At 37.8% G+C, this 14,849-nt stretch overlaps 1 protein-coding gene across 2 annotated transcripts in view; it reads right to left on the reverse strand.

Moving 5' to 3' along the window:
- Nucleotides 1-1,921: 1,921 nt before the first annotated feature.
- LOC114247361 (Krueppel-like factor 6) overlaps nt 1,922-14,849 on the reverse strand; it is a 149,230-nt gene continuing 136,302 nt past the window's right edge. For both annotated transcript variants that reach the window (XM_028180308.2, XM_028180318.2), the window contains exons 2-4: nt 13,079-13,433; nt 9,025-9,210; nt 1,922-8,265 (exon numbers count right to left, since the gene is read on the reverse strand). In XM_028180308.2, the coding sequence (XP_028036109.1) occupies nt 8,090-8,265; nt 9,025-9,210; nt 13,079-13,433 (717 nt within the window). In that variant the 3' untranslated portion in view covers nt 1,922-8,089. The remainder of the gene's footprint in view (nt 8,266-9,024; nt 9,211-13,078; nt 13,434-14,849) is intronic.

The raw sequence follows: 14,849 nt of genomic DNA on the forward strand, positions 1-14,849 counted from the left end.
CGAGATCCATAGGGTATTTGCCGTACCTTGGCAGTCAACTGGATAGATCTCAGTATAGTTACAACGGTTGCCTCACCCATCAAACCGAAACGCATTACTGCTTCACGGCTGAAACAAGCGTATAATGCATTCAAATGCATTCATTATACATAGCGTAGAGTAGGTACTCGCGACTGCGGATCTTGATGCGTATTGATGGCTGCACTAGACAGGTCTGCAGTTGTATCAAATAAAGTGGTCGCGTCAAAGCGACTGTTAAGCCATTAGGATAAGAGTTCTTGTGAACTCATGTCCAAAACACGTCATTACGGATCCTCCCGAACCATTAACGGTGTTTTTAGGTACCACAAGCACCGGTTGCCGTTCTCGTCGAAGGGCTCGACGAGCGAATTAACCCATAGACACAGCCCACTGAGTTTCTCGCCGGATCTTCTCAGTGGGTCGCGTTTCCGATCCGGTGGCAGATTCTGCGAAGTACTGCTCTTGCTAGGGCCAGTCTTAGCAACGCTCCGGTTTGAGCCCCGTGAGCGAACACGTTAGGGTGAAGCTGAAATAGCCTCTCAAGGCTATCAGCATAGGTAGGATAAAAAAAAAGTGAACTCATACTCTGTGAACTCAAACTCATACTCGACAAGGTCAGCAACGACATTCCTTAGAAAGAACCCATTTTATAAATGAAGAAGGATTAACCATACGAAACAATAGTATTTTCTAATAAAACTTCGAATAGCTGCTACTGCGGCGACCAAGCAGTGACAGATTCCAATATGAAGGACGTGACAACCAGACGCCAAGCTGAATCCGTCGTGGCCTAAAGGATAAGACGTCCGGTGCATTCCTATGTTGTGATGCACCGGTGTTCGAATTCCGCCGGCAGGTACCAATTTTTCCAATGAAATACGTACTTAAAAATGTTCACGATAGACTTCCACGGTGAAGGAATAGCATCGTGTAATAAAAATAAAACCCGCAAAATAACGATTTGCGTAATTACTGGTGGTAGGACATCTTGTGAGTCCGCACGGGTAAGTACCACTGCCCTGCCTATTTCTGCCGTGAAGCAGTAATGCGTTTCGGTTTGAAGGGTAGGGCAGCCATTTTGCTGTAAAAACTGAGACCTTAGAACTCATATCTCAAGGAAGGTGGCCGCATTTACGTTGTACATATTTATAGGTTGCAGTAACTACTTAACACCAGGTGGGCCGTGAGCTCGTCCGCCCAACAAAGCAATAAGAAAAAAGCCAGACCATTCAACTGAGAATTGAGCGTCTTATCTCAAAGGTGGTCAAAGGCAACATGGACCTTTGTGGTGTCCGCGGACTCCTAAAACTACAGGCTATTAGCTCGACTTCCCAAGTGGGACACTCGAAACATATAACAATAAAACACATTATGCATAATATTCACGAAGCTATCTATTGACAGGCGATCATCGAAAAATGTAATGGACCTTTTGGCAGGAACGCGAAGAGTGAAGTTGTGTGATTTGTTTTATTTTGTCTATTTAGTGTTTCTTCAGGTTCAAATGTGTAATAACGGTGATTTATTAACTGTTTAATATCTGTGAAAGTGCACAAATGAGGGAAAATGAAACAAAGCCGCTGGACGTAACTTCTCGGGATTTTCGAAAAAGTCCACTAAAAAAATCTCAGTAAATGACCACCATTTTACTGAGATTGTATACCCAAAATCATCTTATCTCATTCATTTAATTTCATTCCAGCTGATTAATGTCTCAAATTAATCATCTTCATTTCATTTCATTTCACTCCATATTATCATTTTTAATAAAAATAAGAATATCAATTAAAATAAGACATGACTTAAAGGTCTTAGTTACCAGGTCATAAACTCCCTAAAAAAAAGAAAAATGTAATAATTTGTTATTCATTGGCAAATCGATTACAAATAAAACACACAATAATACCACATATAAGAAAGTTTTATTAATATAAAATGCAATATGCGTACAATAAATGCGGCTTTTGATTTTCCGCATGAAAAGTGACAGTCAGTTCAAGACGATACAAAAAACATTTAAAATATTAACTAAATTAAATTTCATAAAACGATCACGTAGATTCAACGTATAAAATACAGATATTCTTATACAATACAAGCTCCTTATTCGCGCTTCCTTCGTTCGCGTTTTCACTATTCGCGTATTAAAAAAATACGACCCATTTTCTATGTTCGCGGCTAATGATGCCTTTGTTCGCAGAACTAATCAGTATATCGGTACATACACATGGATAAAAAGTATTTCAATATGTAGGTATCCAACCGAATATTCTTTATAAACGCGTTTTTCCATATTCATGATTTCTGTATTCGCGCAGTATTTACGGAACATATACTCAACGAATAAGGAGATTTTACAGTATTTTATAGAAATAAATTATGAACAAAGAGTTGACGCTCAGGCAAAACGATACATCCGCCAACATTGATTCCAAGGGTCGTGATTTAAATATTATGTACCTATTATATATTATATGATTCTCGAGAAAATTCATTTCAAAATTCATAATAATGTGTGTTTGTTTCTTTATAATGTCAGTGATGACGACCAATATTTAAATAACATCTGCTAACGCCAAGCCTCAACTTTTATAAATGTGTTTTTTTCTTCTTCTAAACATACAACATTTTTGTTTTTTTAAATTCCATTTTAACTTTATATCACATTTACATAATATTTTAATTCAAAATCTTCAAAAGCAGGTAACAGTTTAATAAAAATTTAAAAATTTTTTCGAACACTTTTACAAAATTTATTAAATAATAAACTTTATAATTTCATAAAATTAAAATTAATATATTGAACAATTTGCACAGTTTTCACGACCCTATTCATACACTCAATAGAAATACCGACCGAATTAAGTTACACACAACTGGAATGTACGTAAAAATCGTCCGAGAAGATAAACAATTAGCTTTAAGGAATAAATTGTAAAAAAATATAAAAAAATAAATACAAAAATTATCATCGAAATAATTAAATGCAATTAAAATAAGGTACGTACCTAAATTAAAAAAAAAATTGCGTTACACGTGCTTCCTAATTCGGCGGGATCACACATTAAGATATTCTCAACACACAGCCGCATTATTTTCCCTTATTAAGATTGTTATTTAAAATGCACGCACTGCTCGATTTTTCCGTAACTTGTCAAATATTTGAAGTTGAAATGACAGAGTCGTAACTTTGTTTCCTGAGATTTGCAGCGAGTGATTAGATGCGACAAAATATTTGTTCAAAACGAACTAGTTATAATATCTTTTTTTTCAATGCTTAGATTGGTGGACGAGCTCACAGCCCACCTGGTGTTAAGTGGTTACTGGAGCACATAGATATCTACAACGTAAATGCGCCACCCACCTTGAGATATAAGTTCTACGGTCTCAAGTATAGTTACAACGGCTACCCCGCCCTTCAAACCGAAACGCATTACTGCTTCACGACAGAAATAGGCGGGGTGGTGGAACCTACCCGCGCGGACTCACAAGAAGTCCTACCACCGGTAATATCTATCAAACCATTCCACTTTGCGATCGCTTTCCGGCGTAGGAATTCTCGAAACCACGGCGCTTTCTTTCGATGTACCAAGCAAAGTTTACTACACTGTCATTTTAACTGCAACACTAGACCCAGAACAAAACTAACTGCAAGTTGGTCATCCGTGAACTGACAAAGGCGGAGACTGAAATTGAGCGTCCAAAGTTTTATTGACGACGCAAGAGCAGTCCAGAATACATTAGAACCGATATTATCTGCATACATTAGCCATGTGCAACTTTACACAACATTACACATCCAGAAGCACGTACGAACACTAGACATGCATTACATCTATATAACTATAATCACGATTTTATGTAAATTTATAGCAAATTGTGAGTAATTTAAATAAGAGGTGTTAGTGGGAAACTATTTCCGAAGTTTTTAAGAGTAAATTCGAACTGAATTCAATCGACACCATTGTTTCTGTTGATTAGCGCTTTTATTATTCAAATGATTTTGTTGTAAAGTTCTTTAGTTTATTTTGATATTAATTAATTCTCACATATATTGGACAAGCACTTGTTGCGATCGACATTTTCATTTACTTTTTTTAGGCTCAGAACCATAAGTTGTACTTTTTAATTCTTGTTTGTATATATTAACCACTGATTCGTTATATATGTGTGTGTGTGTTATTGATTTTGTTCGTTTTTTTTTTAAATAATAAACAGCAACCTTGTTATTTTAATATACAAATAGTTCTTCGAATTTTCCACATTATATTATATATTATGTATTGTTTTTTTTATTGCCCTTGTAGGCAGACGAGCATACGGCACACCTGATGGTGAGCGGTTACCGTCGCCCATGGACATCAGCAATGCCAGGAGCAGAGCCAAGCCGCTGCCTACCGAATCTGATTTGTTCTTTACCGATAGTATTTGTTTCATTTAAAACCATTCAGCGATTTACGATTACAAATGTACCTAATGCACTCAAGAATTCAATATTGTTTTGTTGTTGCATACAATGTTATTCAAACAACGCGGCTGAGTCAGAATGCACTTACTTTAAATAGATTTCGCAAGCAAGCCGTATTAATTATTGAAATAACACGTTCGTTTATCGTCAAAATCGTTTTCGGCGGAACGCAAAGTTCAGCGGAATGAGAATTAGTCCGACATCACGGGCGCTCATCGACCGCAACAAGAGTCCTTGTGTGTATTCGGTGTGATGAAGCGTAAAACTGTAATTATTCGCGTTTTAATGAATACCGCAGGTTTGGTGATCCAATAGGGATGTTACGAGTTTTACAATTAGTATAAGTAACCATACATTTATGACTTTATAAATCAATATGCTTTCCGGAATTCCATGTCCAGGATTCTGTCCTGTTTTAAGGATAATACATACGAGACAAGAACAAGCATCCAGACCTTACCTAATATCTCACACGGAAATATACACCAAGAGGAGAACGAACCTGATTGTCCTGGTATAGTAGTCAGGGTCATGAGCCTTGCAACTAACGCGGTGATCGGTATAAGTGGTTGTTATAGCGTAAATGGCATAATATATTGTAGCGCATTATTAACCTCATTTGCCAACGCAAGTGTGTACTTATAGTTTCTTTAAGATTCCAGAAGGACTTATTCAGATGCAGAGATAGCACATCTCAGGTCCGGTTATGTTTTGTATAAATCGAATGTGTACATAGACATCGCAATGGACTAAGAAAAGTCGTTCGTAAAACTGCACCATTGATTTGTATAAATATAAAATGTAATTGAGCACTGATATTAGGCGATTATTGTTGTTCAAAGGATACGGTTAGGAAATGCGTAATAATTTTACGAGTTACATGTTTATTTTGTCGTACGCGATATCCAAAAAATTTCCTATATTCATATATTTTTCTAAGCTATTACGATTACATATTGGTAAATATTTACTCTAAATACGATAAGAGATAAATAGACACATAACTAACATTTAATATGAACACTAGATTAGAATGTAATCATTATGAAGAAAAATTTTATGAATATATTATTAGAATGTTTTAAATATGATTCATTGCAGAATGTTTATTGAATTTGCCGCCACGCCGCTTTGTAAGTTCGTGCTGAAAGGCGATAAGTAAGAGCTCACCTTTCACGCACACCGACTATGTAAATACATTGTTAGCGGACGTCAAACCATTAGCGTACGTGGAAATTCCCAGTTAGCCTTCAGGTAAACTGATAATTTTAGTTGCAGTCCGCATAGAGCCTAGACTTTACAACTTTCTGATTGAAAGGCGGCTATGCCAACAGAATGAAGTTATTATCAACATTCTTTGAATACTCGTGTAGCGTAAGAATTATTTAAAGAGATTTCGAAATAGTCCATGGGTTTTTCGTTTTCAGAAATCGTTTTTTAAGGAATTCAATTATTTATTTTGTTTTTAATAAGTTATACAGAAACTGCGAAAACTTTAAAAAGTATTTGACACGTCCCTATTAATAAAAGCGAAATTTAAAACCTTAGTTATAATAATAATTGTTTTCAAGGGGCATTTGTAGTTATTTTTGTTTCTGAATGGAATTGTGTTTTATTTAATAGTTCTTTTATTATTTTTTTAACTTATTTTATCGCCAAAATGTAAAATATTCTTTTATAAAATGGAATACTACAGATAATAATTATACTCTAATTTTAATATGGCAGTTCTAACAAGCAGTCGTTGTTCTATGTTTATTGTTAGGTTATTTTATTGTTAGGTATATATAAATATTTATATTATTAGTAAGTGGAAATAATCGAAAATGTTTTTATTTTTAGTTCACATCCGGTTTTTTGCTAATTATTATTTTGATAATGAGTAATTTCGTTAAGACAAATGTACGAACGGGTTCTGATGTATATTTGATCCAGTGCATACGATTGGATTGTAACGGACTTGAGTTTTTAAATTCTCTTTTACGAATAATAATTTATATATTTGATTATACAATTTAATTAATTTTAATGATAAAATGTGATTAAATTCTAAATATATTATTATTATATATTATTACAATAAAATACTTTATTCAAATATTTGACACATTTCACGTGACCCGTCAAAGCACTAGGTCGACTGGGATGTCAGTCAGTACAATCTCAAAACAAAATTTGATTTCATTCATCCAAATCGTAAATTTTTAATGGAGAAAGAGAATGAAACACACCACCATTCACGCGCGTCACTAAAGTAACATTAAAATGCATGCATTAAAAGTTTTATTTAAAAGATTTTTTTTTCATCAAAAAACTTGGCTATTCATTGGCCATAATAATATTAGGGTGTCCCAATTTTTTGTTACATAATTTCATAAACCTATCATAGGCGACGATAAAAGCAATTCTCCAAATACTAATAAAAGGCTGGTTATAATCTAACGCTGTTTCTACTTGTAATTTGCGAATTAAATATGACAGAGTACATTATATTTATTTAAAATAAATAAAAACTACGGCTGTGTTAACGACATCACTAGCGGTATGTCAAAATGATGTTTGACAAAGATGACATTTTAGACGACACACAGAATCATCATAGAGGTGTCTTCTCATTTTAGACACCTTTATAAACAATAAAGTCACAATACATTACGCATTAGATCTAAACATTTAAATATATACTGCATCATATAACGGAATGAAAGAGTAAAGAGAAAGCTTAAATATAATAATAATATGTCGAATAATTTTCGGCTGATAACTGAATCAGCGAGACGCATAAGTGGCCGATTCCGATCAATACAAGGTAACATGCTATATACTAAGCTAATAAACGAATACACAAATAATAACGTCGATGCCATGTATCAGTCATTCCGTGAACACATGAGCACATTCTAATTCACAAAGAGACCCGTACGGCGCAGTACATAAGGTTATTTACAAAATAACACGATTTTCATAAGATGGTACATAGCGCTATCGCCGCGGGATAACTGATACGCGGCATCGACGCGTCAGGTAACGACGCACTTCCTACTAAACGCTAATAATGTGCCGAGCTCGTCCGCGTCGGTGGGAACGTGCCTGTATCCCGCGAACCAATAAATAATGTCATATGTCGGGTGATCCGAAATGCAGACCGGCGGGAGACCGGCGATGGCACAACAAGGACGCGCGCAGCCATGCGACGCGCGTCGCAAACAAACATCCCTACGCGAAGCTTACAAAAAACATTACACAATAAACAACGGCAAATATAAAAGTTCTCTTAACGCAACAAAAGTAACGACAAAAGAGGCCAGTGCCGAAACATTCAAATAAAGAGATTTCCCAAATTACATTCTCAGCTCACGATAACTAACTAAATAAAAAATAAGTTTAAAGCATCGGGTGCGATGAGTGTGGACTCGTCCGCGCTACATGCGGCGGTATCTTTGGCTTGCAGCGATCCGCGGGCCCGCCCCTCCGCTGGTCGAGTGCGTCCACATCCGTACGCGTGGATAGCGACTCAAGACGACGTGCTAACAAATCGCTTACAGTGGGGGCGTCGGTTGTGGCGGTGGCGGGCGGCGGGAGCAGCCTCGCGCGGGCTGTCTACGCGTGGCGCTTGGCGTGGAGCGCCAGGTGGTCGGAGCGCGAGAAGCACCGGTCGCAGTGCCGGCAGCGGAAGGGCTTCGCCCCGGTGTGCTTGCGGTAGTGGCGGGTGAGCTCGTCCGAGCGCGCGAAACGCCACTCGCATCCCTCCCACGAGCATTTGTACGGCTTCTCGCCTGGAACGGTTTACGAACTTAATTACGTTCGTCGCGATCTCAGGCTTAGCCTGTGCGCGTCCTAACTTAAGAAAATATTATTTATCTATACTAATATATAAATCTACAGTGGTTGTTACGGATGTTCCGTTATAACTACTGAACCATTCATCCGAATGACTTGGTATCCATGTAGAAAATACACGTACTTAATTGATAGGCTAATATAAGTATTGAAGTCCCTACACCAGTTGTGGGGGCGTTAATTATGAGAATCTTTGTGGGTGAGAAATAATAATGTTAATTTTAAATGCCCAGCGAAGCGGATGGGTATAGCTAGTGGTGTAATATATACAGCAACTAAGCTAGATTTACCTATAAAAATACACCGAGTAGAGGATTATGCATAACGTAAGAACTTCATTCAGAAGGGCTGAAATTCGAAAAAGCTTACATTTGACTGGTGGTAGGACCTCTTGTGAGTCCGTACGGGTAGTATACCACCACCCTGCCTATTTCTGCCGTGAAGCAGTAAAGCGTTGCGGTTTGAAGGGTGGGGCAGCAGTTATAACTATACTGAGCCCTTAGAACTTATATCTCAAGGTGGGTGGCGGCATTTACGTTATAGATGTCTATGGGCTCCGGTAACCACTTAACACCAGGAGGGCCGTGATTTTACATTTGAAGATGTGAATTCCGAGACATCATGAATTTTATTTTCCTTTACAATTCCAAATTAATTCACGGGATAGCGAAAAACGAGTGTGCGTGATCACGTACCGGTGTGAGTGCGCTTGTGGGCCTTCAGGTGCGAGCTCTTCGTGTACACTTTGTCGCAGGAAGGGAACTCGCAGCGGTGGATGCGGCGGCGCGGGTCGGCCGCGTGCGGGTGCGGCAGACGCGGCGCGTGCGCCCGCCGGACCGGGGCGGCCATCGGCGGCATCGGAACTTTCATCGGCACCTCGACTACAAAACCAAAATTCGCATTATCGAAACTATACCATACCGAATAACTAGAGGAAAAAGCTGGTGTGCGTGAAAGAAGTGAAACTTCTTTGTGTAGTATTGTGGTTTTCTTCATTTTTTGGAACGAAGTTCCTTATGGGATGATGCGGAGGGGTACCCCGACCGGGAAAAAGCGTCCGTAACGTAAGATTTTTATTTTTGTGATAAGCTGTAAAAGCCAAGCTAAGACTAAGCTTCACACCGTTTGCCTTGCAATGTAGTAATTTTAATGAAATCTAACAGATGTCGTTAAATAAGAACCTAGCTCGCTTTGTCCTTTCCCTCTCTCCACGGTCGAATGGTTTTTGAGACTCTCTGCCTATTTTCTCACTCTTGCTCTTCCTAAATTGTATCTTTTGTCTCTAGCCGTAACGAATCTGTCGCGAGTTAAATTTTACTCTCAACGCTCCTAAAGAAGTTTCACTTCGAAAAATTTGTGTCGGGTCTGAGACGCGACTGCAGTTCATTCCTTAATTGCGATTGTCATTGAACACACAATAGACAAAACGGGTTTAATAAACGCATTTCATAAAATAAGAAAAACCATATACCTAGTCAGGTCATAAGTATTGTCACACAGTAAAAACTTTTCTTTTAGAATGCTGGCCACAAAAAAGTTTATTGAATTCGAATTTCGAATTGTTCATGAAAATAAAAATGTATACTTTTAGAATTTTTACTCATTTTTAAATATGGAGTGGACGCTTAAAGAAGACCGTGTTGCAGTTATTGCGTTGCATCGTTATGGTTACGCGCCAATTCTAATTTTTAACATACTGAAAAATTTGAATATAACCAAAAGATTCGTTTATCGTACCATCAAACGATACAATGAAGACTCTAGTGTAGATGACAGGTCAAGAAGTGGTCGCCCTCGATCTGTTAGGACTCCAGCAGTGATAAAAGCTGTGAAGGCGCGAATTCAAAGAAATCCCAAACGTAAGCAGAAACTGTTGGCCCTTCAGATGGGGTTAAGCAGAACCACGGTGAAAAGGGTGTTAAATGAAGACTTAGGGCTTTGGGAATATCGAAGAAAAACAGGACATCGTTTGAATGCTCGTCTAATGGACCTGAGACTGAAGAGATGCCGCGCTTTGTTGAAGCGGTACGCGGAAAAAAAATATCGGGAAATTCTTTTTTGGGATGAAAAAATTTTTACCGTAGAAGAGAGCTACAACAAACAAAATGATAAGGTGTACGCACACAGTAGTGAAGAAGCGAGCAACCGTATTCCGCGTGTCCAACGAGGTCATTTTCCATCCTCGCTCATGGTATGGTTGGGAGTTTCTTATTGGGGCTTAACAGAGGTACATTTTTGTGAGAAAGGTGTAAAAACGAATGCAGTTGTGTATCAAATACAGTCCTGACGAACCTTGTGGAACCTGTTTCTCATACCATGTTCAATAACAGGCACTGGGTATTCCAACAAGATTTGGCGCCAGCTCATAGAGCGAAGAGCACACAAGACTGGCTGGCGGCGCGTGAAATCGACTTCATCCGGCATGAAGACTGGCCCTCCTCCAGTCCAGATTTGAATCCGTTAGATTACAAGATATGGCAACACTTGGAGGAAAAGGCGTGCTCAAAGCCTCATCCCAATTTGGAGTCACTCAAGACATCCTTGATTAAGGCAGCCGCCGATATTGACATGGACCTCGTTCGTGCTGCGATAGACGACTGGCCGCGCAGATTGAAGGCCTGTATTCAAAATCACGGAGGTCATTTTGAATAAACTTTAGTGTCATAAGAATCTATGTTTTGTTAAGTTCATTTTGGTATATGAATGGTTACATAATGAATAAACTTGTTTCAATTATTTTACATTAAACATGTGACAGAATTTATGACCTGACTAGGTATATAGCTTTATTTTTATTTATTCCATAAGTTATTATTCATAAATATTAAATCCACTGCCTTTTATTATGAGGTACGTATCTTTTTACTACACTAATTTATTTGGTATTTCAAGTAATTTAAATTTGTTAAAAAAAGCGGCTCTGAAATTGTTTAACACTGCTTAATTATGTATTAAAACACTCCAACGCGTTAACCACATTGTACAAAATTTGTACCAGAATATAAATAAGTAGACAGACATCTACTTAACATTCAGGTGAATACGATACAGTTAATATTTACGTTAAAGTAAATTATTCAGCTTGAACGTAAATAAAGCGTTTTTTTATTTAGGAGTGCTCGATTTAATGCCCATTAAACCGTGGTATACCGGTTTTTTAGTGGAATCAATTCCTAAGGAGTATACTCTAATAATAGGGTCGGAGGGCGGATTACCAAATTGAAACTTCGGGAATCTTCGCAATTATGACATTTACATTATAATCTATAATATAATAACCATTTAACTACAGGTGGACCACTCCATCGAGGTTCGCCCATTTACAGATATTAAATAATTAAATCAAAATCTTAATTCGCAAATAAACAAATATCAATATGCTTGTACCAGTGGTAGGAGCTCTTGTAAGTCCACATGGGTGGGTACCACCACCTCGCCTATTTTTGCCGTGAAGCAGCTTCGGTTTGAAAGGTAGGGCTGCCGTTGTACTTTAGCCGTTAGAACTCATATCTCAAGGTGGGTGGCGGCATTTATGTGGTAGATGTTTATGAGATGTGGTAACTACTTACGACCGGGTGGGTAGTGAGCTCGTTCATCCATAAATGCAATAAAAAAAATAAAAAAAACGCGCACAGGATTTCACTTTTTGTCCACCATTGTATTACTCTTAAAGGCTAGATGATTTCAGTTTAAATATCAATGGGATTGTCCCACTATTGTTGTGACTAACTGTTGGAGAGTGATAACATTGAACATTGGTCAATACATTTATAAGCTGCAGCCACTGCAACATATCGCTACCGTACAATAAATGGCACAATGTTCAATCATGGCTAAGCTACTTGCGTTCAGTACGTATTTTGCCAAAGCTTTAATCACTTTGAGCAAGTGAAAGTTACACTTACAAGTCCTAAAGACAAATCTAAATTCAAATGTAATATTGTTCTTTATATATTGTAATATTTGTTTCATAGTAGTGTATATAGTCAGACTAATGAATGAAATTTTGTAGTGTGATAGTATAGTTATTGATGACCAGACTTCGTATGTTTAAGCTTTAATTACATATTTATTAAACAAATTATCGTTTGTGAAAAATGTAAAACACCTTTAACGAAACGGGATTTTAACATTTTTAATACGCTAACGAGTTTACGACCTATCTAATGTTAAGCGGTCACCAGCCCGGTCGCAAAGTGACTGCTACCGGTTTAGTATTTAGACCACAGTTATTGTTATTATATTTCAAGGTAAACTAGCATACGGCCCATTTTGTGGCGTCAGATTTGGTTTTATGGGCATTTCAATAAACGTTCCCTTAGTTAAGACGGTGGTACTAAACCGGTTCGCAGCACGCCTTGCCGTTAATGATAGGATCTTGGTTGACAAGTAGGATCAATTAGCACAAATCTATTATACTTGGGTAGTGGATAATTTTTAATTGGATTGTCACTGGTGGTATCTTGTGAGCCTGTACGGGTAGGTACCTATACCCTGCCTATTTCTAAGGTGAAGCCGCAATGTGTTTCACCTTAGAGGGTGGGGCAGGTTGTACTGTAATAACTGAGACTTAAAGCACGTGTTTCGGGATGGGTGGCGGCATTGACATGGTTAATATCTGTGGGCTTCAGTGACCACTTAGCACTTAACACCGTGACCTCTTCCATCTGTCGTACCAAAAAAATTAATAATGAAAGTATTCGACTAGTTGATACCTTGGGCTACCAATGGGTAAATATTAGGGGTTACCTTTAGCAACTGGAGTAACTCGAGGTTCCTCCGGATCGCGTGTTAGCTCCGCCTTTACAACAGTCACGGTGAAGAGACGTGGTGCTGGAATCAGCGCGAGAGTCGGCGACGCGGGCGGCGTGGGCGGAGACACCAGCACCGGCAGCGATGGAGGCGCCGTCAGCTGTGGCAGCGTCGACAACGAGGGCGGAGTCGGCGGGGACTGCGGAGTGGGCGCTAAAGCCGGCGTTGCGGGCGCAGGCGAGGCTGGCGATCCCGCTTTAGTTTGAGTCCTAGCCCAGTCTTCGTCCTGGGCGTCGCGCCTCTTCAACGCCCTGGGTTCTTCGCGCAGGTATCTTTCCATTTCGTAGCATGTCTGTAACAAATTGAATTTAGATGTATTATTATGTTCTTATTTAGTTTAATTAACGATGTATTTTACAGCAATTACGAGTACTGCTGGATATACACAGAAAGATAAATTACATGTATAATCTTTTAAATTGTATTCGGCAAGGCTTATTCGTAGATCAAGTATTTATGTGTGCGCATTGATCACAAAATCGGGAGGAGGAGGAGGAGAAAACATTATTTTAGAAGGTTCTAGTAATGTTCATTCTAACGTCCGAACCGTTTAAGGCTATTTTAATATAAAGCCTCTATCCTTGCATTTTTCTCTTTACGTGATTTTCAATTTTATTATTATATAGATTTAGTTTTAATCTGTCTGGCGGTGGTGTATGTATATGCTCATACAACCGTGCAGTGCTTGTTTCAGTCGCAAAGTCACGGGCGTAAACAACACATTCATTTATATTATTATTATTTTTAGGACGGAAGGGTTATTGGTGGCCCGGCCTTTCCAGTTTCACCAGAATAACAGGTGCGCGAGACAAAATCAGCCAGGAGGGGTGGGAATTGCTCAGGTGGCCCGTCAGCTCGTTCAGGATACACGAGAAGGGCTCTTAATAAATAATGGAAAAGTAGAAGGAGACAGAGGTATAGTCATACTCATATAAAATAAACTAGTATTCACTCAGTGTTTGAAATTCGACTATAATCACTAACAACCGAAGATACATTTAATTTTTCTCTTGTGCTTTTTTCTCGATTATATTGTTATTGTTTTTTTGACAAATGGTAGAAAAACTTTTCTCCAAATTTTTATATAAAGCACTAAAATTAGCACAAAAAATACAGCAAATCGGTTGTCAAATATAATATTTTGTAATAATAAATATAATGTTTTGTCAACGCCCGATATACTCTTACGAAAAGGAATTAATTAAAAGGTTCCCTCCATAAGCCGAGCCATACAAAAATTCTTTACCCTGTAAAGGTACAAAACTGGCTCGAACATAACTTTTGTGAGTGTTGTAAGATTATGAAAGTGAGAAAAAAGTTTGCCAGTGAAAATTAGGGATCCATGCTATTCAAAAATGTTAACAAGGTTGCAGTTAACATGAATATATTATTATACATTTTATAAATTCACCTTTATAAATTTATTAAGTCCTCTAATTTAGACATAAAATGTTCGCCGTTCGAATATTATATGTATTTTTGCTTTTTTTTATTGATGTGAGTTAAGAAAATCGCTTGGACTAGTTTATTTTTACTATTGAATTAAATAAGTGTATCATATTATCAAATAAATAACGTTATTGAATCTTCATCTGTCTTCGTACATTAGATGAGAAAAATGATTGGTTTTCAATATGTTTTTATTAGCTTTGTATTGTGTGTATGTAAGTAACGCAACCCTATTTTTGAACGTCAATTTTTGAGAATT

This window comes from Bombyx mandarina, chromosome 01 (genome assembly GCF_030267445.1).
Source record: "Bombyx mandarina strain Sakado chromosome 01, ASM3026744v2".
Classification (NCBI taxonomy): domain Eukaryota; kingdom Metazoa; phylum Arthropoda; class Insecta; order Lepidoptera; family Bombycidae; genus Bombyx; species Bombyx mandarina.